The 26,296-nt window shown below is 41.5% G+C and overlaps 1 protein-coding gene across 3 annotated transcripts in view; it reads left to right on the plus strand.

Moving 5' to 3' along the window:
* Window positions 1–26,296, plus strand: part of LOC140393178 (arginyl-tRNA--protein transferase 1) — a 342,882-nt gene that overhangs the window by 168,559 nt on the left and 148,027 nt on the right. For all 3 annotated transcript variants that reach the window (XM_072479318.1, XM_072479324.1, XM_072479323.1), the window contains one exon: window positions 15,630–15,811. In XM_072479318.1, the coding sequence (XP_072335419.1) occupies window positions 15,630–15,811 (182 nt within the window). The remainder of the gene's footprint in view (window positions 1–15,629; window positions 15,812–26,296) is intronic.

Here is a 26,296-nt window from a genome sequence, read left to right on the forward strand (position 1 = left end):
TTTTCCATGCTGAGGCCCTTGCGAGCGCTGGGAAACACGCGGCTAAACGCACTCGCTATGGGACTTTATTCCCAATGAGTTGAATTGCGCCCAGGAATGTCACACATTTAATCTCCTTTTTTGTGTTGAGTTGGTATTTTGTAGCCGAGGCAACAGTTATGGTGCTCTGACAAACAGCCAATCCAGACTCGAAATGTTAGCTCTGTTCTCTCCACAGATGCTGCCAAACCGGCTGCGATTTTCCAGCATTATCTGTTTTTGATTCAGATTCCAGCATCTGCTTTTATATAGTTATGATGCTGTAATTGGCTTCACCTGAAAAGCATGCACATCACACATGGATGTTTAATGGGATCAGACTCTGCTATCATGGCTGCCATAGAGAACACTTTCTTTCTACCCTTGCATATATAATAACAAATATGGGGCAGGACGGTGGCACAGTGGTTAGCACTGCTGCCTCACGGCGCCGAGGTCCCAGGTTCGACCCCGGCTCTGGGTCACTGTCCGTGTGGAGTTTGCACATTCTCCCCATGTTTGCATGTGTTTCGCCCCCACAACACAAAGATGTGCAGGGTAGGTGGATTGATCAGGCTAAATTGCCCCTTAATTGGAAAAATGAATTGGGTACTCTAAATTATTTATTTTTTAAAATAATAACAAATATGAACAAAGTAACAAAGGATGACCAGCGCTTGTGGAACCATGCCCTAACAAGGAGACAACCTTCTACGGGTAATAAGATAATAGAAATGGACAAAAGTAATTCTGTATCTCCCAGAACATTTTATTTGTAAAAAGGCAACTTGTTTTTCAAAATTATGAAATTTATTAAAAATATTAAATCCAGAATACAATAAGTCGCCCTCGATCCCTCCAGAAATAGTTTTCCAAATATCCATTGACAATCTAATCTAACTATCTGCTATTCTGCAGCCACTGTTCTCAGCAGTCTCTGTTCTCACAGTATCTGAGGAAAACAATTGGCAGACCAGATTGATAATGGAAGAAGGTCACAGCAAAATAAACAACTTAGCCCAGAACATCTGATCTCTGAACGGATGGACCATCAGGTACACCCCAAGATAAGTTGTGGGACCCCATTGAGGTCTTGAAAAATTCTGAGTTGAAGTCAGAGACTGGATGGCTCCGCCTCAGCTGACTCATTACCCAGAAAAGGTTAGAAGGATTAAAAGTAGTTCTAACTCCTGGGTATCTATATTCTTGACCCAGCTGCACCCTTGACCCTCTGAGTACCCCCGTCCTGACCCCACTACCTGCCGAACCCCAGACTACCCCCCTTTCTGACCACCCCATGACTACGACTCCCCACCTGACCCATCTACCTCCTGCCCCTGAAACATACTACCCCAACCTGATTACACCTGAAGTCCTGAGTGCCCGCAACCACTCCCAATCCACAACTACCCACCCACCTCACTGCTCCCTGACCTGACCTTAATCTCGCTCCCTGACCTGACCTTAATCTCGCCCCCTAATCTCACAGACCACTCCCCAAGGGCCACGCTACCCCCTCCACTATCTGCCTCCCTACCCCTCATTCACTTACCTTTTTGCAATGCATGAGTTTGGAAGGATCCTACATTGGTCGACGGGCTCAAAAAATAGTAGGAAGATCAGTAGGTAACTTTGCCTGATGTGGCTGGAAATGGGGATACCGACCCAGATCAGAAGTTCTTTGCGATCAAATTGTATAGCTCCTCACTTCCTGGAGTAAGACTGGGTGCTTAATACATCAGAGAAATATTGGACTTAGAGCTCTGGAAAATTGATGGCACGGAAGGAGGCATTCGGCCCATTGGGTCTGTACCGACAAAAAAAACAAGAGTTATCCAGCCTCATCCCACTTGTCAGCTCTTGGTCTGTAGCTCTGCAGTCTGTCGTCATGCACTTCAAGTGCATACACAGGTATTTTTAAAAAACCTGATGAGCGTTTCTGCCTCTACCATTATTGCAGGCAATGAGTTCCATATCCCCACCACTTTCTGGGAGAAAAGATTTTCATCTCAACCCCCCTTTAATCCTTCTCTCAATTATTTAAATATATTCCCTGGACACCGAGCAGGAGGGAAAAAGGAAAGTAATAACTTACAAGCAGTCAAAGAGGGATGTTTCATAGAATACTTTGGAAACACGGAAGAAAATTATCAGGTTAAAGAATGAGAAGTGATTTGTAGAAGGTACAATGTAGTGGCATTACAGTTGTTATGGGAGAGGTGTTTTCAGAACCCCAAAATGTATCATGGAGTTCAACCAACCTCCCCCTTTAATGGATTGCTGCTTTTGAAGCACACGGCTTGTTCCCCAGGTGTGGTATTACAATTATGGACACGTGGTTTTTAACACCAAACAATGTTTATTCCATGAACTCAACTTAACCTTTAAAATAAACATTGGATCACTTAACACCCCTTACTTCAAAGATAACCCCGAAACTAATACAACACTAAATAATCCCTCAAAATGTTCCTTTAAACATCCTTTAACAACAGACATGAGGTTACATTCAATATATTTATAGTCTTTGGATTTGCAGACATCCACAGACCAGTTCTGTATTTTCTTCTTGCAGCTCTTTGCAAAACACACAGACACTCCCAGCTTTCTCCTCAAACTGGCTTTCTCCTTCCAAGCAGCACACAGCCACTCCCAGCTTTCTCCTCAAACTGGCTTTCTCCTTTCAAGCATCTCACAGCAAACCAGCCAGGCACCTTTTAGCTGCTCTCTCCCAAAACTGAAACTAAAACTTCAAAATGGCTGATCTAAAGCCCAGCTCCACCCACACTCTGACATCACTGCATTTCCTAAAGGTACATTGCTTAAACATCCATTTCTTAAAGGCACTCTCACATGACACCTCCCCCCCAAGAACAAAATGTCAACCATCAACTCCAAGATGGTTTCATTTTTCACTTTTGCACCATCCACTAAGAAATGTACACAGTAAATATACCTTTTTGTTTAAAAAACCCCCCACTCACAAACAGGTATAATAATATAGTCTATTTTTCTTTGTTCTTCGTCCTCCAACCGAAATCCTTCTCGATTGACAGTCTCGTTGAACAAGAACGTCCCTGCACGATCCATCCATTCCTCTACTCCTCGGCATTTCTCTTTAGAATCAGATACTTTAGTTCAATCTGACCACAGAGCCCCTTGCAATTCTCCAATACAGGAGCATTGGTTACCACAGCTTTCGGGCAGTCAAATGCCTGTTGAAAGTCCGCTGTCCATTGAAATTTTTGACGTTTCATTAGCAAGTCCATCAGTGGAGCAACCACGCTACACATCTTTTGCACAAATGTTCGATCAAATCCACTCATGCTAAGAAATCGCATTATTTCCCTTCATCTTAAGGGTATCAGAAACTCCACAAGGAAAGTGATTCGGGCTTCCCCAAATTCACTTTCGGCTAGGTTCATCACCAAACCCGCTGCCTGAAGTCGATCGAAGAACTCCATACGATGTTTTAAATGTTCTTTCCATGTCTGGAAGTTGGAAATAAAAGCAGATTGTCCCACTTCCTCAATGCAATCCTTCAAACGAGGGATAGGGTAAGAGTCCGTTCTTGTAATTGCATTCACCTTTCGATAGTCCACACACAACCGTTGGGTACCGTCTGGTTAGGTACCATCACTATGGGTGAGCTCCATTGGCTGCAACCCACTTCAATGGATTCATTTTTAAGCATACTCTCAATCTCTCTGTTAACCTGTGCCAATTTTAAAGGGTTAAGTCTATATGGATGTTGTTTGATAGGAACAGCATTTCCCACATCTACATCTTGTATAGCCATTTGAGTACTTCCCAATTTATCTCTACAAACATGTCCATTTGAAAGCAATAGCTCTTTCAGGTCAGTTCGTTTTTCCTCTGGAAGGTAACTTAACAATTCATCGCAATTTTTAAGAAGATCCATTTTCCAATTTAATTTGAGGTATGTCAAATTCACAGTCATCTGGATTTGGTTCGTCACTTTGAGTTAGAATCATTAAAACCTCCTTTTTCTCTCCTTCCCTTTCAAAGTACCTTTTAAGCATATTCACATGACACACTCGGTGAGTCTTCCTTCTGTCTGGTGTTTTTACCACATAATTCACCTCACTTAATTTCCTTTCAATCTGCTACAGTCCACAAAACCTTGCTTTTATAGGCTCACCTACCACTGGTAAAAACACTAAAACTTTATCCCCACTGGCAAAACTACGAACTTTGGATTTCTTGTCCGCTACCCGTTTCATCACATTTTGTGCAACTTTCAAATGTTGTCTAGCCAATTCACGTTCCCTAAGATTTGACAGGTAATCCAATAGTGTAATTTCTGATTTTTCACCCACCAATTTTTCCTTAATCAATTTAAGTGGTCCTCTTACCTCATGACCAAAAATTAGTTCAAAAGGACTAAATTTGATAGACTCATTAGGTGCATCCCTAATTGCAAACAGCACGAATGGAATTCCTTTATCCCAATCCTCTGGATAATCTTGACAATACGCCCTCAACATTGTCTTTTATGTCTGATGCCACCTTTCTAACGTTCCCTGTGATTCTGGATGGTACGCAGTTGATTTAAATTGTTTTATTCCTAAGCTATCCATAACTCCTGTGAATAACTTTGAAGTAAAATTCGATCCTTGATCCGATTGAATTTCTGTGGGTAGTCCATATCTAGTAAAGAATTTAAGTAACTCCTCCGCAATCCTTTTAGCTGTAATATTACGTACTGGAATGGCCTCTGGAAACCTAGTAGACACATCCATTATAGTCAAAAGATATTGATTCCCACTTTTTGTTTCAGGAAACGGTCCTATGCAATCAATTAGGACCCTTGCAAAAGGTTCCTCAAATGCTGGAATGGTATTAAGGGCGCTGGTTTTATCACTGCTTGAGGTTTCCCTTGACATGTGTGACATGATTGACAAACTTTAACTACATCTTTATATAGTCCAGGCCAATAAAAATGTTTCTGGATTTTAGCTTGAGTTTTCCTTATTCCCAAATGACCTCCCACTGGTACCTCATGTGCAACTCGCAACACCTCCTTTCAATACCCTACCGGCAATACTACTTGATGAACTTCTGCCCACTTTTCATCCTCCTGCATATGTACAGGTCTCCATTTTCTCATCAAGACATCACTTTTGCGGTCATAACATTTTGGTATACTCTGAGATTTCTCTTCCGTCTATGCTTTCTGATATATACGTTTTATTTCTCCATCTTTCTGTTGTAACTCCGCCAATTTTCCTGAACTAAAAATATCCGCCTCATCCTCCACCTGTTCTTGTTCTTTTTCAACCATCTGATCAAAAATCGTTTCTGATAATTGCACTTCAACTTCATCGTCACTCTTTGATTTCTCCTCTTGTCTTAACCTGTGACTTTGCGACCTTGTTACTACACAATCCAGAAAAATCCCAGGATATTTGTCCTTCAACCCTTCAGTTGTCTGATTTTCCACTGGCTTATCAACCACAGTAGGCATCACTCCCACCTGCGATCCAGCTATATCATTACCCAACATAAACTGTATTCCCGGACAAGATAGTTTATCTATTACTCCTACTACCACTTCACCACTCTTCACTGGACTTTCCAACCTTACCTTGTATAATGGAACGCTAGCTACTCCTCTCACCCTGAATTCCACATATCACCACCTTTTCTGGCAACATTCTTCCCAAACTACATAATTCCTCATCTCTTACCATTAAAATTGACTAGCCCCCGTATCTCTTAAAATTGTGACTTCTTTACCTGCTCCTCCTGATACACATGAGTAAACTTTACCACACAAGTAAATTCTTTAAAGACATCTGGCACCTTCTTAACAGTCACTTCTTGAACAGGCTGTACAATCGTTTGCACCTCCTTCGTTTCCCGTGGGCTTTCCTTTACCACTCTAACAAATCCCACTGCCTTATCCTGTTTTACCACATCAGCCTTTCCAGTGCTTTTCTTCAACTACCAACACTGTGACTTTACATGGCCTAGTTTATTACAGTGAAAACATTTGAAACTTTTCATTTCTTTTCCACCCTCCTGGATTTCTTTTTTAATCTGAGGTACACTCTCTTTATTGTCTCCCATCAGATCACCTTTACCTTTAACACTTGAGTATTTATCATGTCCCCAGTTTCTATCACTCACCGGCTGAAACTGATGTCGGAAACCAATCTTTGCATTGCCATTTGTACTGCTAATCTCGCAGTTTTAACCCTCTGTTCTTCCACATGAGTTCTCACTGCATCAGGAATTGAATTTTTAAACTTCTCCCAAAGTATAATTTCTCTGAGAGCTTCATACGTTTGGTCTATTTTCAAAGCCCTTATCCACCTATCAAAATTACTCTGTTTGGGCCTTTCAAACTCCATGTATGTTTGACCAAATTCCTTAAATTTCTAAACCTTTGTCTGTAAGCTTCAGGCACTAGCTCATATGCACTTAAGATGTATTTCTTCACCTCCTCATACGTTCCAGATACCTCCTCCGGTAGTGGTACAGACACTTCACTAGCTCTACCTACCAGCTTTGTTTGAATCAGTAATACCCACATGTCCTGTGGCCATTGCATTGGTTTAGCTACCTTCTCAAGTGAAATGAAAAAGGCTTCTACCTCCTCCTCGTGAAACCTTGGCAATGCTTGGGCATATTTAAATAGATCCCCACCACGTCTTCGACTATGACGCTCTGTCTCATTATCCTCATCCATCTCCTCCAACTGTACGTGTCCCTTTGCATCTGCCAATTTTAACTGATTTCCATGTTTCAGTGCCATTTTCCAAATTTCAAACTCCCTCTCTTTTTCCATTTTCTCTCTATCTCTTTCTTTGTTTCATTCTTTCATCTTTTTTTTTCCTCTCTATCTCTTCATTTTTCTTTCATTGCATATTCAAGCTGCTTTAATTATTTTTCATGTTCAAGTTGCTTTAATTCTTTTTCATGTTCAAATTGCTTAATCTGCAACTGGAGCTTTGCCATATCTAATGAGTCAGAATGTATCACAGGCAAACGTAAATGCGCAGATACCGCGTTAACTATCTCATCTTTTTGTATTTTGCTAGGCAGTGTTAACTGCAATGCTTTTGCCAAACCTAACAGTCTGTTTTTACTCTCTGTCCATAAGGTACCACGTGTTACCGCGTCCACCCCAAACGTTTCTGAGCCTCCGAAAGAGCCATTGTTCACAACGCTCTCCACACGCACTCTGACATCGTTGCATTTCTTAAAGGCACTCTCACATGACAGAGTGTAGCAGATGACAGAACTGGAAACAGTGGGTTAAGATGTGGACATATGGGTGAAGGAAAACACTGTTAAATTGAAATTAACAAGGTCTGGAGATATTTGAATGCAAGGATAGTTAGATGTCTGAAAATCTAATTGATGGGCCAGGTGAGATCGGCATGAACCTTGCCAAGAACTGTTAAATGAGAGCATGGGCTGCACTTTTCTAAATTAATTGTAATTTGCAAAGAGAACATTAAGCATGTTGAACCTCCCATGAAAAAGATTTGGGGCCCGATCTAACCGAATTGCAACTGAGTCTCATGCAATTGCATTTAGCCAGGTATTTCCTGGCACTCGCATCGTCCAGAAAGACTACACTATCTAACAGGACTTTGTGGCAATCCGGAGACTCAGCAGGGAATGCCCCGCAGAGGCTGTACTTAATTCCGTTTCCTGCACTGAGGAACTCGGCTCACCGGAACCCCTCAGTACAGGAGGAGATCAGGACACAATTTTTAACGGTGTCCTGATCTCTTGACCCCCGGATCCCCCCCAAAGCCCCAACTCACCTATAAAGCGGCGGGGGTGGGAGAGACGATGACCTCACATGGGCAGGGCACCCCTGGTCCTGATTCCTGGTGTGGGGAAAATGCCAGTTCAGCACCTTGTCACTGCCAGCATGGTGGTGCCACCTGGGCACACTTTGGCAGTGCCACACTGACACCCAGGTTACAGTGCCAGGCTGGAGTACCAGGGTGCCACCCTAACCAATGGGCACCCAACTGGGAGACACCTCCCCTCCTTCAAATGCTGGTGTGTCTGGTCCCTGTTTGTGGGGACCAACACTAAACTGCACTTGCCTGAAATCTCTGAGGTGAAGGGATTAGATCCTAGGGCCACAGTAGAGCAGGCAGTTGCATATTAGAGTGAGACGAGCTGTCTCACTCTTATGTGCAGATTTACCAAGTACTGATCCCGGCTATAATGGGTGGGATTCAGATTGCGACATCTCGTGAGATTTCACTAGATCCCGCAAGGCATGGTGAGCCGGTTAGATCCTGGAAGAGGGATATCCTGACATCTAATGGCCCGGCAGGGGAGCAGCACGGCCAGCAGATTGCACCCATGGTGTCTTTGGGAAAAGGTTGAATAATGATCACTGCAGGAGAGAGGTCGGTTCGATGGCTTGGAAATGGGTAATTTTGGTGATGGTTTGGATATAAGCAGTGAAGGGTTAGGTGGCATGTCAAGCTGCTTAAGCATTAATTTAATTAAATTAATTTTGCTGGAGATGGTAGCCAGGAGGTTGATTTGGGGTATTGCATGCACATGTTTAAATGCAAGCACAGAACTCCATCATCTAGTGTCTAATTGTTCATGTTAAATGGCAGAAACATCATAAAATAAACAAAGGTATGATGGATGCAGCTTGTGCTGTACTGCATGCAGTGTAAATTCAGGATATTGTGAGAGTTTCCTGTAGGAATCTTGCATTACCCAGGTTAGTACATTCAGAAGCACACGAGAAACCTAACTCTGCAGCTGTACTGCAACTTTTCCATTGATGTACACCCAGAAATGTTTTCACTTAAACTACGTTTGGTGTTTTTTAAAGAGTCACCTTTCAACGGAATCTTTTCTCACAATGATTTAATTTAATTCCTGGTAACTCCAAGGAGTTGCACAGATCAAATGTGTGAAATGTATTTGTTCCATCTAACCAAGATGGGGAAGGACCTGGTGTACTGGAGCACGGTTGAGGTGGTTGGATCAATGGTCAATAAACACCAGTAGTATTTTTCATGCTTCGTAAATTATTATTTCTATGAAGTTTCATCACTTTTCTTGATTTTCAATTTCAGAGGTCAGTTGCCTCCTTGATGTGAGTTGCTTTCTGCAATGCTTTGATGAATGTCCAAAGAGTAGATGCCACACTCCTGTCTATAATAGGTTCAGTGCGATCAATCTCAGGGGGTGAAATAAAGTACCTTGTATTTTGTACTGTGTGAAGTTTGAGATGTTTGTCCTGAAATGCATTTTCCAAGCTAGCAAGTAAATCGAGGGTCACTTGGATGAGATCATACTTCTATTTGAAAGAAATAACATTGGAAAAGACAGCTTGTCTGTGTTTTATTCTGCTTTATTATTAAATGTTAAGAAGCAAGTTGATATCTATGCTACAAATGCCTTTTCATTGAATAGTTTTAGCACATGTGCTAACAATTAATGGAAGTCCCCAGATCACTTTGTAGACTTTGATCTGGCTACTGTATTCATTCGTTTTCAATATTATTAAGATTATAATGGAAAACAGTTGCTATGGTTATTTTACCACATTTCTGTTGGGCAGGGTTCCTTGTGTTCATTTTTTAATATTATTCTATGTTACTTTCTGAAGAAGTTGATTACTAATGATCAGGGTCACTTATTAATAATAACTGAATAAGTCAAGTTAGATTCCAATGTGAATGCTGGCTATTCTGGGGATTATATTCCTGGTTCAACTGTAGAGTGAAAGAGACTCTTAAAAAATGAATGTGTGAGACTTGATTACTGTTCTTACAGTCCTGAAATGCTGACAAAGAAACACTAGGGAGAAATGGTGGCTTGGAACAAGCTAAAACAAGTACAGTGCCAGACAAACCGCAGATACCCAAATAACTAGGAACAGCATTCTAATTTTCTTAAGCTGCTCTTAGTCACTGTACCCCAAAGCATTTGTAACTTTCGGTAAACATGGGCCAATAACCAAGTCAAAGACTACTGGTTACTAAGAAGAGCTGTAAACTTTGTATATTTAAATGACCATTTTAAATTGAGCAGGATTATCCCTTGGACAGCAGTAGCAAAATGAGGAACTCTGAACATGATGTCTGAAATACAGGCGACCCACTGGAGCAAGAGTAATAATACAAGATTTCCTTATCAACCAGCTAGCAGTAAATGTTGATCATTATTTATGTTTTGCTGAACAAAATTTGATACAATTGGAATTCACAGAAATAAATTACAAAGATAAAACCATGCATTCTTGCTGTTGTGAGATTTCCATAAATCTGGTGTCCTATTCAATATTCCGGATGGCCAATGTGCAATTCCAAGAGTTTTTCTTGGGAAGTGGTAAACCTGTCACCTTGGCCGGGATTGTCCGACCCTTCGCCAGGTCGGAGAATTCCCAGGGGGAGGCGCGAATCGTGACCTGACGCCGGCTGCCCAATCTCCGGCGCCGTTTTTCAGGGGCCGGTGGAATTCCCCCCACGCCGGTCGGGGGCCGTTGACAGCGCCACCCCCCCACCCGGCGATTCTTCGGCACCCGATGGGCTGAGTGGCCGTCCAGTTTTGGCCAGTCCCTCCGGCATGAATTACTCACTTCACGCACGGCGGGACCTGGCAGGTAAGTGTGTGGGAGTGGTCATGGGAAGAGGCGCGGGGGATCCGACACCGGGGGGGGGGGGGCCCACGGTGACCTGGCCCGCGATCGGGGCCTGCCGATCCTGCGGGCAGGCTGTTTCCGTGGGGCCTTATTTCCTCCGCGCCGGGCCCCTGTAAGGCTCCACCATATTGCCCGGGGTCCGTTGTAGTGAAGAGAACCCCCGCGCATGCGCGGAAATAGGCTGGCCGGTCTGCGCATGTGCGGAAATACGCCAGCCGGTTGCGAGATCATGCCGGCCGTTTGGCGTGGCTGGAGCAGTGGGGACAACTCTGGCGGCAAACTAGCCCCATAGAAAGGTGAGAATTCCTCACTTTGGGAGGCCGTTGGCGCCGGTTTTCCAGCCGGCGTGGGGACATAGCCACATTTTCAGAGAATCCCGCCCCTTGTGACTACTATTTAATGGATTTGTGGAAGAAAATGTTTCAACTGGTGGTACGAATCAGTAGTGAGTACAGATTTGAAGGCTTATTTTAGCATTAATTTACTCTAATTTAGTGTAAGCTCTTTACAGATGTAAGCTGCTAAAAAACATTCTCAACAATTGATTGAAATTATCTGATTAAACAATTGAATCCTCAGACGTTTTTCTGCTGCTTTGCACTGTATCATCAAAGCAGTATTAATAAAAAGTGTACCTTAAAAGGAAACCGAGCCGTATATTAAAAAATGTTAATTTGTAAAAAAAATGCACAGAACCTGCTGCAGGTGCATGATTCATAAAATATACATGCAAAGTGTCAGCCACATAGAGTAGTCTTAAAATACCAATTATTTTAGCCGTAGAGTATACTTTTTCTAACTTGAGTAATTACCAATTGGGATTAAGTTTTCCTAAAGCAACCTGGTGGAAAATACTTATTTATATTTCGAGCTAATCTATCATTGTATTGTAAACCTCAAAAAATGTAGACATGTCCTTCATTCCTGTAACTGTATCTCTACTCATCGCTAATTATTCTTGTTTTATTGCCATTTTGTCCTACATTCTTTTCCTCCATCTCATTGTTTTCTCTACACACTATTCATTCTAATTTATTATGTATTTTAGTCAGCAATCCTGGCAGCCAGTCATAATTTAATGATAAGATGCTGATACCTGTGTCATGTGAGAGTACCCTTTAAGAAATGGGTGTTTAAGAAATGTACCTTTAAGAAATGGAGCTGCTCATGTTACTGGAGTGATGTCAGAGTGTGGGTGGAGCTGAGCTCCACTTCTGCTTTTAGTTTCAGTTTGAGAAAGCTTGGGTGTGTCTGTGAGCGGCACTGCTGTTGATCTCTGCCATGAAGGTGATCTCTTAATCATTTGGTAAATTCAGAAGAATTATAAATGTTTTCAGTCTTGAATGTAAACCCTAATGTGCTCCTGTTTGAAGGTTTGTTCAGTCTTTTGGATGGTAAAAGGACAACATACAGGTTATTTAGTGTGGTATTCTTTGGGGGGTGTATTTGATTTAATGGTTGCTAAGATATTCACTGTTTGTTATTAAAAGGTTAATTTGAGTTCATAGAATAAACATTGTTTTGTTTTGAAAACCACTGGTCCATTTTCTGTTGTACCATACCTGTAGAGTAAGCCGTGTGCTCCCCATACCACAATCTATTAAAAGTTGTGGGTCAGGTGAACTCCATGATGCACTTTGGGGTTCACTAAACCCTGGCCCATAACACCTGTTCAAAGTAGTTGAAGGCTACTGTCAAATAACTAGAAAACAACGACTTGGGAATGACTTTGTAAGAAACTCGTTATTTTAAATATTACAAGAGTTGTTTATATGTTAAAGGCCTGATTTTTGCTGACTGAAACTTTCTGTCAAATCATGAGTAACTTTCTCTGGGTTCATGAAAACCACTGTTAGCATGTACAACCATATAGCCATCTACAGGCTTCTGTAAAATTACAGAAATTGACTCGCAACTTCGAAACACAGCACTGTTGTATGGTTGTTTGGAATCTAACGGGTCTGGGAGTCTGTATGGTTCAGGATAAACTGTTTATTGTTAATACATAAGTACATATATATATATATCACCAAGGTATAGCCCGAACTAGGTGCTATCGTCATGTCGACTTTCTGACTTTCGCTGTGCATAGTCCTCCATCATGTGACCCTCTGCATCATAATGTGAGAGGTGCTGTTTCCCAAGTCCCACGTTAACCCTTACTACCCCAAACACCCTTATATTAGATCAACCAGTGTAGGGATTGTGAACAAAGCAAAATACTGCACTGAAAATCTGAAATTAAAGTAGAAAAAGCTGGAAAAAAGCATCAGGTCTAACAGTACCTGTGAAGGGTCATTAACCTGAAACACTCACTCTGTCTTTGTCCATTCGGAGATAGAAATAGAAAGTATTGGGAGGGGGCAGCATGGTTAGCACTGCTGCCTCATGGCACCGAGGGCCAGTGTTCGATCCCGGCCCCGGGTCACTGTCCGTGTGGAGTTTGCACATTCTCCCCTTGTCTGCGTGGGTCTTGACCCCACAACCCAAAAAAGATGTGCAGGGTAGGGGAATTGGCACGCTACATTGTCCATTAATTGGAAAAAAAGGAATTGGGTACTCTAAATTTATTTAAAAAAAGAAAGTACTGGAAGTACTCAGCATGTCAGCCCCAAGAACACAAGAAATGTGAGCAAGAGTAGACCACATGGCATGTTGAGCCTGCACTGCCACTTAGTGTGATCATGATCTTGGGTTTCAATTCTACGTTCCTGCCTGCTCCATATCCCTCGATTCCCTCAGACACCAAAAATCTGTCGATCTCAGCCTTGAATATATTCAAAGATGGAGCGTCCACAACCTTGTGGGGCAGAGGATTCCAAAGATTTATAACCCATTGAGTGCAGTAATTTCTCCTTCTCGAAACAATTGCTCCCTTAACCTGTGGCTGCCCTCATGTTTTAGATTCCCTGACCAGTGGAAAAATCTCTGTGTCCTCTTATCCTATGACAGTGCCCTCGTGTTTTAGATTCCCTGACTAGTGGAAAAATCTGTGTCCGCTTATCCTGTGACTGTGCCCTCTGTTTTAGATTCCCTGACCAGTGGAAAAATGTCTGTGTCCACCCTAACAAACCTCTTCATAATCTTGTATGTTTCAATGAGATCACCTGTCATTCTTCTTAACTCCAGAGAATATAAATCAAAATTTATTTCATTTTAGGACAACACCTTTAATCCCAGGAACCAGCTTAGTGAACCTTAACTAGACCAGAATTTCTCACAAAACTCCTGATGTGGTCTCCCCAAAATCCAATTGTAGCAGGTCTTCTTTATTCCTGTACTCCAATCCCCTTGCAATAAAGGCCAACATGCCATTTGTCTTTTTAGTTACATGATGTGCTTGCACGTTAACCTTCTGTATTCCTTGTACAAACACATCAAAGTCTCTTTGAACATCAACACTTACATGCTTCTCACTTTTTAAAAGTATTCTGCTTTTCAATTCTTACGACCAAAGTGAATAGCTTCACACTTCCTTACATTGTCCTCTTGTTGCAATCTTGTTGACCACTCACTTAACCTGTTTTGGAACATAGGAGCAGATGTGGAGCACCCCTGCCCTTGATCCTGTTTTACCATTCAACTAGATTTAGGCTGACCTTCTGCCTCAACTCAATTTTCCTGGACTACCCTCATGGCCTTGATGTCATCAGTAACTGGAAGTTATCAATCTGTTTTGCATGTAATTAATGACTGAGCTTCCACAGCCCTCTGGGATAGAGAATTCCCAAGATTTGCTGCCCTTTGAGTGAAGAAGTTGCTCCTCATTTCAGCACTAAATGAATCCCTTATTCTGAGATGGTGTCCTCTGGTTCTAGTACCCTCCCCCCACCAGCCAGAGGAAACATCCTTTCTGTATCAACCTGATCGAGCCCTTTAAGAATTTTGTACGTTTCAATAAAATCACCTCTCATTCTTCGAATACGACCCTAATCTCCTCAATCTCTCCTCATAGGGCAGTTCTGTCATCCCAGGAATTTGTCTGGTGGACATCTGCTAAATCCCGTCTATGGCAGGTAGATTCCTCCTTAGGGAATGAGATCAAAACTGTACATGATATTCCAGGTGCCCCCATGCATACCTCTGCCGTTCTACATAATGAGGTTTGGTTGAGAGCCCAGACAACTATTAATGTACTAAAACCCCAGTACCCCAGAGAAAACATTGTTTAATTAACAGCTCAGGCTTGCTGATCTCACAGTTTGTTTGCACAATTTATGTGAGGTTTGTAGTTTGTAGTTTTTGTTATTGATACTTTAAAAGGTCTGGATAATTGACATTTTTATTAGTGAGAGGTATGAATGAATTACTTTTTAAAGCTTTTTCATAACGCATCTCACTGTACATTATACGGTTAATTAGTTCCAGACATTGTATAGTGGGTAAAAAGGCATGGAATTGCCATAGTTTGGCATAGGTAGCATGAGGAGCCATAGTGGGTGGGTAGAGGGCAGAGCTTTTCCCTGCTTTGGACAAGAGGAACATAGCTCAATAGCATGATTTGTCTCCCTCTTGAAAAGAGTTATACTTGTTCCTTGAGAATTCACCTGCCATTGTTTGGGAATGAATTTAATTTTGTCAGGCTGGCTGCAGAATGTTGCATCTTTACTGAGAAGATTTAAGATATTGATTTAAAGTCTTTTTATGATTCTTTAAAAACATTAAACAGATATTTCTCAGTAAACTGACGTTAACTGTGGAAAAGAATGAATACATAGGCTTCCTTATTTTGGAATTGCCAAATGTTTGTCTTAAAATGCTAATTGTAAATGCAACTTAAATGACTTTTGCAGACTTTCAGGGTTTAATCCTAAATTGCGATTACTGCAACACAATTAACACAACGGCACACTTACAAGTTCTATATATGTTATGTTTCTGTATCATTTGATGTGCTTTAAATTGCTTGGATGTCCTCTGATAAGATTTCTTCTTCCCCTTTTAGGCAGACAACCCGCCAGATGGGCCTGTTTCAGGTTATGGATCATTTCACCAGCAATACTGGTTGGATGGAAAGATTATTGCAGTTGGAGTAATTGACATTCTTCCTCAGTGTATCTCCTCCGTCTACCTTTATTATGATCCTGATTATGCATTCTTGTCATTGGGTGTTTATTCTGCACTCAGGTATAGTGTGATTTTCTATTGCTTTTAATAATGCTTTGATGTTGAGGGAATCCTTGGGTCTGCTCAAAGGATATCCGGACAACTGCTGTTACCGAAGGACAGATTTATTTTCTGGCGAGATCACAGTGTATTTGTATAGAGGTTAAAATGATTGTGATTTGCTTTCAAATTTGCCTGTTGCTTTATATAACGGGGGAAACAGACTAAATGTATTAGCCCGAATATTATGCGCATTTATCTGCTAATATGATTTTCCAAAGCTTTCTAGATTTGGGAATTGTACTCTTGGATTAACAATTGCAAATACTACTTCATTATGTAAGAAGGGAGGAAGGGGACATTGGTTGCTGATGACTTGTCCATTCAACATCAATTGTGAAAATGTTACTAAAATCTAATTTTAAAAAAAAGAGTGTCTTCTTAATTTAGTTGCGTGCCAGCTGATTCAAAAGAATCTACATGGATTTGTGGACTAATCCGGTTGATATGTTTAAGGTGGCCACTGACATTGTGGATGGGGGTCAATGAATGTTTTCTATGTCGAGCAGGCCTAAAAGATTCTTTTTCTAATTTGCAGACTGACAAATGGGGTTGCTAGAGATCTCTGCTGGAACCTCATCTTTTCAGACAAAAGGAAAGAGAAATGTAAATGCAAGTTTTCAAATTAAGCTGTTAGGATACAGAGTACGTTACGTTCGTGTGAGAAACGTTTGCTAAGAGAGTTGAGAAAATTATACTTAAATTATGAAGACAAGTTGAAAAAAACGTGGGTTTAGTCCCTTGTGTTTAGAAAGTTGAACAGTGATTTAATCAAGGCGTTTAGAATGATAAAGGAATTTGTTCAGATCAATACAGTGAAATCATTTCCTCTTGATAGAAACCAAAAGAAGGAGACAATAAAATGAGAGCTTGACGATTTGGGAACACATTTTCTTACAAGAGCAGTGAAAATCTGGAATTTACTGGATGACAATGGAATCAGGCAAAGGCAGTCACATGCAGCTGGGCAACACAGGAGGATGACATGATCTCCTATGTTAACAACTGCATGTATGTTGAGAAGGAGCTGTCGTGCATCATGGTCACAGACACTGAGGATGCCATTTGTGACTTTGATTAGGTGATTTCGGAATCTGGTTTGAAAGATTCAAACAGGGTTGATGAAAAGATGGATGTGAATTTGAGAGGTGATAAAAAATAATCAAGGATGTTGGAGAGGAAATGGAGGTTGGAGATGTCTTGTAAGTTTATAAAGCCAGAAAGGGGGTCAAGAGGAGAGATCAATGATGAGTTTTTTGAGGAGAGGTTGATGACAGCAGATTTGAGAGGGGGAAAGGGACTGTAACTGAGCGGAGAGAACAGTTTACAATGGCAGATAGTGTGGCGGGAAGGAGATTAATGGGAGTATGTCAAGAGCAGGAGGGTGGGTGTCATGGATAAAATGAGCTTAACAAGGGCATAATATGGATAGCAAATAATCTGAGAAAAATGTGGCACCTTAATTGGCAGAATTGCCCAAATAATGCAACAGCATTGTTTTGTCTGTGCTTGTTAGATAAATAATATGTTTGCAATTGAGTGTTATATAGTATAGAAGCAATTAGCCTTCTGTTCCCTTTCCACTTGCTTAATTTTCTATAGCCTTATTTTCAATAATTTATTCCAGGGTGCAGGATACTCAGAACACAAAAAAACTGCCACAAATTCTATTGTTAACAATGTAGTGTGCTGTCTGTCTGCACTGATGTTCTAATTTTAAAATTAAAGAGTGAAATAAATCAATCTTGTTTATTCAGTTCAGTAGATTGCACAATTTCTGCATTCCAAAAAGACAGTACAGATTATGCAACTATTGATATCAAACACAAAGAACATTTCGGAAAGATTAAATATTCTGTTTTAATGGTGAGGATAGGGCCCTCTTGCAGGTCTTGTACAACCTGATGTGAGTATGAATAGCATATGAACTCCACAGTTGCTTCTTTCATGGTGCACAATGACTGAAAAAAGGTATCTGCTTTTCTCATGACCCTTAATATGTTTTATTTTTCAAAAATTTAATGTGGCATTCAATGTTAATTGTGAGTTTGATACAAGGCCTGTTGCTTTCATTATGTGCTTTTATTTGTGGTGGACACTGTGGTATTGTTGCTGTCAGAAGCTGCATTCAGGCTACCTTTTTCACTTGGGAATTTTCTACTGCAAATACTTCCTGAAGAAAAGAATGCTGCCTTGCATTAAATGTTTTGAATTAACAAACTAATCCTAGAGAGCAGTGTCATCTTGTTCTTTCTATAGCCTCATCATATGGCCTTGCAGAACTAAGGCTTAAATTAGGTGCCAAATTAAAGGATTTTTGTGGTGTAGACACTTGTTTTCTGGAGAATTGAAGGAGCCAGACTGAACTCCATAGTTCTTTGATCCTTATCAACTATTGGTTACAAGAAATCCTGTGTTTTCCTGAGCTCCAGCTGAACTTGGTCATGGTAAAAAGCAGATACTTTGTAAGCTATCTACTCTTAAAACTTGTTTTGATAGAAAATTTGAGCTGAAACATATTTACCCATCCATGCCAGTCGATAATTAACAAGAATATCAGCACACACTTTATGCAATATAATTTCGCTATGATAAAAGAGCTACTGCAGTGATCGTTATGGCTGGCATTCACTATGCATACGTGTCCTTTAGAATTCCAAATCTGGAGAAAGCTGTGGTATTATTGTCATGATAAAATAATGTTAATTTTTAATCTAATTTTATTTGGCGTTTGAAAAATGTTGTTTTTCCAGATAGCTATTGTACCCACTCGTTTATATTCAGCTTTAGCTTTTACGTTTTTAGAATTTGATACCCGTCAATAGAAAGAAAACATTTATTAGTGTTCATATTTTGTGCATTGCATAACACAATTTTGTGTTTCTTGAGTAATCTTTGTTCTGATTCATTATTTACTAAGGTGAATATGTTTTTAAAATGGAAGTGTAATAGAGCAGTATTCCCAAACCTGTTTGATTGAAGGACCTCTTTGCATATGAATGAAACCCTGCCATCCTATCTAAGTTATAATATTATACAACACATGTTCTACGTGAGTGCTGCAGAGTGTGTTTAATAATGCTTTTAAAAACTAGGTTTTAACTGTAATACCTGAGAGCACTCTTTGAGGCATGCTCCCCTCCCAGGAGAGACAGCTGACACACCTTTGCACTGCATTGTGGCAGTTTGCACTTTCATATTGTTCTGTGCATCCCCAGGAGAGTGCCTGCGGGAGTTCAGTTTGAAAACCACGATTAGAGGTGCCAACATTGAACTCGTGTCCTATCAAGCTTGAATCAGGCAGCATGGTGGCACTTCTGTCTCACAGCACCAGGGACCCGGGTTCAATTCTGGCCAAGGCTGACAGTGTGGAGTTTCCCCTTTAGTGTCCAAAAGATTAAGTGGGGTTATGGGGATAGGGTGGGGGCGTGGGCCTAGGTAGGGTGTTCTTTCCAAGGGTCAGTGCAGACTAATGGGCCGAATGGTCTCCTGCACTGTAGGGATTCTATGTGTCTGTTTGTTATACAGGGACGGCTTAACTCATCCAAATTATATTCGGATGGAAAATCATAATCCAAAATCAATAGTAACAAGACTCATCGAAGTGTGAAATGCAGTTCATTCAGATGGCTAGCTGTTGTCAAAATGAGAAAGTGTCTCGATTAGCTGAAGCCTAACGGTAATTGAGAAATGGAGTGTTATACTGCACTCAATATCCGTTATCTCACTCATTTTAGGACTGCTATTGTTATAAATTCAATCCCGATAGAGACCAAAAAGAAAGACCTGCATCTATACAGCATTTTTCATTACCAGCAGACATCTCAGTGCTTTATAGCAAAAGAAGTACTTTTAGAAATGTAGTTCAGAAGCTAATTTGCAGGCAGCAAACTCCCACAAATAGCGATGTGATAATGATCAGATAATCTGTTTTTTTGGGATGTTGATTGAGGGATGAATATTGGCCACAGCACTGGGGATTTTTCCCCTGCTCTTCCTTGAAATAGTGTAATGGAATCTTTTATGTCCACCTAAGAGGACAGAAAGATCTGAAAGACGACACCTCCAGCAGCATAACACTCCATCTGTACTGCACTGCAGTGTTAGCCTTGATTTTTGTAATTGAGCCAGAGTGTGGGACATTTAAAAAAAAAAGAGAATTTAGAATACCCAATTCATTTTTTTCCAATTAAGCGGCAATTTAACATGGCAAATGCACCTACCCTGAACATCTTTGGGTGTGGGGGCGAAACCCACGCAAACACGGGGAGAATGTGCAAACTCCACACGGACAGTGACTCAAAGCCGGGATTGAACCAGGGACCTCGGCACAGTGAAGCAGCAGTGCTATCCACTACGCCACCGTGCTGCCTTTCGAGAGTGGGACTTTGACTCACTGTTCAAACTTGTTCAGTAGCATGTGTAAGATATGCTCTGAAATTTTGCAAAACAGAAATGGCGCAGATAATATTTAACGTTAACATCCAACAAACCTTTCCCCCCTGTTCGTTGGAGTTCTACAATAATGTTAAAAATAATGAAGGATATATGGCCACCATGCCTATTAAATTAAATCACCACAGTAAAGATGTCTTGCAGAAAATGCAACTTTCAAATTATGTAGAAGAATTTCCATATCATTTGTACCTACTACCTTTTTGGTTCAAACTTAAAAGCCTGTCTGCTAAAGAAATAGCAAAGTTGATGTATATGACCAAGAGCATCCCAGTATGGTAACAAACAATATGCTACCTTAAAAAGGAAGGAAAATTTAGTGTGTGCTTTCCATTTGATCATTTAAACAGTATCTTGATGGATCAATATTTGAAATGTTATCACTAATGTGATGATCATTGAATATTATTGCCATCTTTCCTTTTAACTGTTACAGGAAATGTCTCCAAACATTCTGAGGCACCTTCAGTGTAAAAGATGAGAAGTGGATTACTTCAAATTAGCTTTAAATTAACTTTGGAGCAGTTTGAATGCAAAGGAATCAACATTACAGCCCAAGAATTGGTATTGATATTCAGTGGGTAAAAACAATGTTATGAATTTGAATTCATGCCCTGTGGTAACTTGCCCAAATAGCCATCGGCATTCATGGCTGAGAAGACCCTAAGTGTGATATGATATTAGGGCTAAGGGAGAAATGCAAATAGAATTACTTGGATAGTTCTACCAGAGTCAGCACATAATAGCCCAAATGGCCTCCTTCTGTGCAGTATCATTATGATTTTTTGTTGGGACTGTGGAGCACATAATAGTTGAACCTAGGTCTGTCCTCACCTACTGTCCATTTGAGCAGGTGTGATCTTTGATTTCCCTCTTTCCCTTCTCTTACGATGAGGATCAGTGGAGTTGAGATCTTGGTACACTTAGGCTAATAATAGTGCTAAAATGCTACCCTGGTTAAGATCAGTGCAGTCTTAGTTGATGCATTTTACTATCATTAAAATGGATTATATGATTTATTTCATTACTGCTCATGAGACCTTGCTGTGCACAAATTGGCTGCTGTTTCAGACATTACAACTGTGACTATACTTAGACTAGGCTTTAAAGCATTTAGCAAGTTCTACAGTTGTGAACGGCATAATATAAATTAAATTTTATATAGCATACATATAAGTACACATTATATGTGCATGCACAAGCATGTATGCCATGTATAAGTATATGTTAAAGATACAGAGAGAGAGATGCAATAGAACTAGCTGGAAGCGCAGAAAGGGAGAAAAACACGGCCACGTTGGAGGGAGGACAGGAGAAAAACATGCAGAGAAATTACTAAAAAACACAGCGGGGAAGGAATGAATTAAAGCACAAATGTGTAGTATGGGAAGTCACAATAGACCAATAATAACGAAGCAACAACTTACATTTATTGTGGTGTCTTTTTTAAGACAATATTTTATTGAAGCATTTGTATTATTGTGGTGTCTTTAACGTAATAAATTCCAGGGCACTTCACAAGAACATTATGACACCAAGTCACATGAGTAGATATCATACACTTCGGTTTTAAGAAGTGCCTTAAAGGAGAAAGCAAAGAGGAGAGGTTTAGGGATAGAATTCCTGAGCTTTAGGGCCCAGGCAACTGAAAGCACGGTCACTCGTGGTAGAGCGATTAAAAGTGAGGATTCTCAAGAGGCTAGAAATAATTGAGTCCAGATATCTGAGGGTTGTGGGGCTGGAAGAAATTTAAGAAATAGGGAGGGGTGAGAGGCATGGAGGAATTTGAAAACAAGGATGGGGGTTTTAAAATCAAGATATTGTTTGATGGGAGCCACTGAAGCTCAGTGAGCACAGGATGACAGGTGAACAGGACTTGGTGTGAGGAAGACACGGCCAGCACAGTTTGGATGACTTCAAGTTTATGTAAGTTCGGAGGCCAGCCATGAGTGTAATGGAACAATCAAGTTTGGAGACAACAAATGCATGAATAAAGATGTTATCACTCGATGAGCTGAGGCAGGGGCAAAGTGAGGATATTTTACAGAAGTAGGAATAGGTGGTCTTAGTGATGGTGCGAATGTGTGGTCAATTGATTTAATAAAAGCACTGTTTAAGAGGAAAAAAAGATGCAGAATCGGTTTTCCTAGAAAATTGACAGCAGAGGCGTGAACGGATAGAGGCCTTTAAAATTATGAAAGAGTTTCACAGGGTAGATATAGAGAAAATGCTTCCACTTTTAGCGAAGTTCAAAAACTAGAAGTCATAAATATAATGAAGTGACTAATAAATCCAATAGGGAATTCAGTAAAAACTTTACCCAAATTGGTAAGAATGTGGAACTTGCTACCTTAAGGAGTAATTGAGACAAATAACATAGATGCATTTAAGGAGAAGCTCAAGAAGAATATGAGGAAGAAAGTAGGCCATATGCTAATTGTGTTAAGGAGGAGGAATGGGCAGAGGTGTATCTAGAGCATAAATGCTGACACAGACCAATTGGCCAGAATAGCTTGTTTTTGTGCTATATACTCTGTTAAAGGATGTGCGTATTAACTCCTTATCGCTATCTGTTCCTTAATTCAAAGGTAACATTTTCAAGATCGCAAATTTCTGCCAGGGGCCGTCTTGTGGCTGAATAGGCCGATTCTCAAGCCATTGTTTTTGAGTACATTGGGCAGGCTATAATGGGATCTCCAGTGTAGGATTCGCGACCTTTTCTTTTCCTCTCTACTGCCACTCTGCCTCATTATTAAGACATTGTGACTCAAAGTGTAATGCAGCTTGATGTTGTTTTGAAGGATGAATAGCATGATTCTCCTAATCATTACTGTCAGTGCTACCGTGCTTCAAGGAGAGCTTTAGTGCATCTTTCCAGCGTTTATTTGTCCTCCCTCGAATGTTTATCTTTTGAAGAGTTGAGAAAGTAGGACCTGGCAGCAGACACTTTTCTGCCATGCAGACACTGTGTCAAAGAACAAAGAACAAAGAACTGTACAGCACAGGAACAGGCCCTTCGGCCCTCCAAGCCCGTACCGACCATGCTGCCCGACTAAACTACAATCTTCTACACTTCCTGGGTCCGTATCCTTCTATTCCCATCCTATTCATATATTTGTCAAGATGCCCCTTAAATGTCCCTATCGTCCCTGCTTCCACTACCTCCTCCGGTAGCGAGTTCCAGGCACCCACTACCCCCTGCGTAAAAAACTTGCCTCGTACATCTACTCTAAACCTTGCCCCTCTCACCTTAAACCTATGTCCCCTAGTAATTGACCCCTCTACCCTGGGGAAAAGCCTCTGACTATCCACTCTGTCTATGCCTCTCATAATTTTGTATACCTCTATCAGGTCTCCCCTCAACCTTCGTTCCAGTGAGAACAAACTGAGTTTATTCAATCGCTCCTCATAGCTAATGCCCTCCATACCAGGCAACATTCTGGTAAATCTCTTCTGCACCCTCTCTAAAGCCTCCACATCCTTCTGGTAGTGTGGCGACCAGAATTGAACACGATACTCCAAGTGTGGCCTAACTAAGGTTCTATACAGCTGCAACATGACTTGCCAATTCTTATACTCAATGCCCCGGCCAATGAAGGCAAGCATGCCGTATGCCTTCTTGACTACCTTCTCCACCTGTGTTGCCCCTTTCAATGACCTGTGGACCTGTACTCCTAGATCTCTTTGACTTTCAATACTCTTGAGGGTTCTACCATTCACTGTATATTCCCTACCTGCATTAGACCTTCCAAAATGCATTACCTCACATTTGTCCGGATTAAACTCCATCTGCCATCTCTCCGCCCAAGTCTCCAGACAATCTAAATCCTGCTGTATCCTCCGACAGTCCTCATCGCTATCCGCAATTCCACCAACCTTTGTGTCGTCTGCAAACTTACTAATCAGACCAGTTACATTTTCCTCCAAATCATTTATATATACTACAAAGAGCAAAGGTCCCAGCACTGATCCCTGTGGATCACCACTGGTCACAGCCCTCCAATTAGAAAAGCATCCCTCCATTGCTACTCTCTGCCTTCTATGGCCTAGCCAGTTCTGTATCCACCTTGCCAGCTCACCCCTGATCCCGTGTGACTTCACCTTTTGTACTAGTCTACCATGAGGGACCTTGTCAAAGGCCTTACTGAAGTCCATATAGACAACATCTACTGCCCTACCTGCATCAATCATCTTAGTGACCTCCTCGAAAAACTCTATCAAGTTAGTGAGACACGACCTCCCCTTCACAAAACCGTGCTGCCTCTCACTAATACGTCCATTTGCTTCCAAATGGGAGTAGATCCTGTCTCGAAGAATTCTCTCCAGTAATTTCCCTACCACTGAAGTAAGGCTCACCGGCCTGTAGTTCCCGGGATTTTCCCTGCTACCCTTCTTAAACAGAGGAACAACATTGGCTATTCTCCAGTCCTCTGGGACATCCCCTGAAGACAGCGAGGATCCAAAGATTTCTGTCAAGGCCTCAGCAATTTCCTCTCCAGCCTCCTTCAGTATTCTGGGGTAGATCCCATCAGGCCCTGGGGACTTATCTACCTTAATATTTTTTAAGACACCCAACACCTCGTCTTTTTGGATCACAATGTGACCCAGGCTATCTACACCCCCTTCTCCAGACTCAACATCTACCAATTCCTTCTCTTTGGTGAATACTGATGCAAAGTATTCATTTAGTACCTCGCCCATTTCCTCTGGCTCCACACATAGATTCCCTTGCCTATCCTTCAGTGGGCCAACCCTTTCCCTGGCTACCCTCTTGCTTTTTATGTACGTGTAAAAAGCCTTGGGATTTTCCTTAACCCTATTTGCCAATGACTTTTCGTGACCCCTTCTAGCCCTCCTGACTCCTTGCTTAAGTTCCTTCCTACTTTCCTTATATTCCACGCAGGCTTCGTCCGTTCCCAGCCTTTTAGCCCTGACAAATGCCTCCTTTTTCTTTTTGACGAGGCCTACAATATAACTCGTCATCCAAGGTTCCCGAAAATTGCCGTATTTATCTTTCTTCCTCACAGGAACATGCCGGTCCTGTATTCCTTTCAACTGCCACTTGAAAGCCTCCCACATGTCAGATGTTGATTTGCCCTCAAACATCCGCCCCCAATCTATGCTCTTCAGTTCCCGCCTAATATTGTTATAATTAGCCTTCCCCCAATTTAGCACATTCATCCTCGGACCACTCTTATCCTTGTCCACCAGTACTTTAAAACTTACTGAATTGTGGTCACTGTTACCGAAATGCTCCCCTACTGAAACATCTACCACCCGGCCAGGCTCATTCCCCAATACCAGGTCCAGTACCGCCCCTTCCCTTGTTGGACTGTCTACATATTGTTTTAAGAAGCCCTCCTGGATGCACCTTACAAACTCCGCCCCGTCTAAGCCCCTGGCACTAAGTGAGTCCCAGTCAATATTGGGGAAGTTGAAGTCTCCCATCACCACAACCCTGTTGTTTTTACTCTTTTCCAAAATCTGTCTACCTATCTGCTCCTCTATCTCCCGCTGGCTGTTGGGAGGCCTGTAGTATACCCCCAACATTGTGACTGCACCCTTCTTATTCCTGATCTCTACCCATATAGCCTCACTGCCCTCTGAGGTGTCCTCTCGCAGTACAGCTGTGATATTCTCCCGAACAAGTAGCGCAACTCCACCTCCCCTTTTACATCCCCCTCTATCCCGCCTGAAACATCTAAATCCTGGAACGTTTAGCTGCCAATCCTGCCCTTCCCTCAACCAGGTCTCTGTAATGGCAACAACATCATAGTTCCAAGTACTAATCCAAGCTCTAAGTTCATCTGCCTTACCCGTAATGCTCCTTGCATTAAAACATATGCACTTCAGGCACCAGACCCGCTGTGTTCAGCAACTTCTCCCCGTCTGCTCTGCCTCAGAGCCACACTGTCCCTATTCCCTAGTTCTCCCTCAATGCTCTCACCTTCTGACCTATTGCTCCCGTGCCCACCCCCCTGCCATACTAGT

Source organism: Scyliorhinus torazame, chromosome 16 (genome assembly GCF_047496885.1).
Source record: "Scyliorhinus torazame isolate Kashiwa2021f chromosome 16, sScyTor2.1, whole genome shotgun sequence".
In the NCBI taxonomy this organism is placed as follows: Eukaryota; Metazoa; Chordata; class Chondrichthyes; order Carcharhiniformes; family Scyliorhinidae; genus Scyliorhinus; species Scyliorhinus torazame.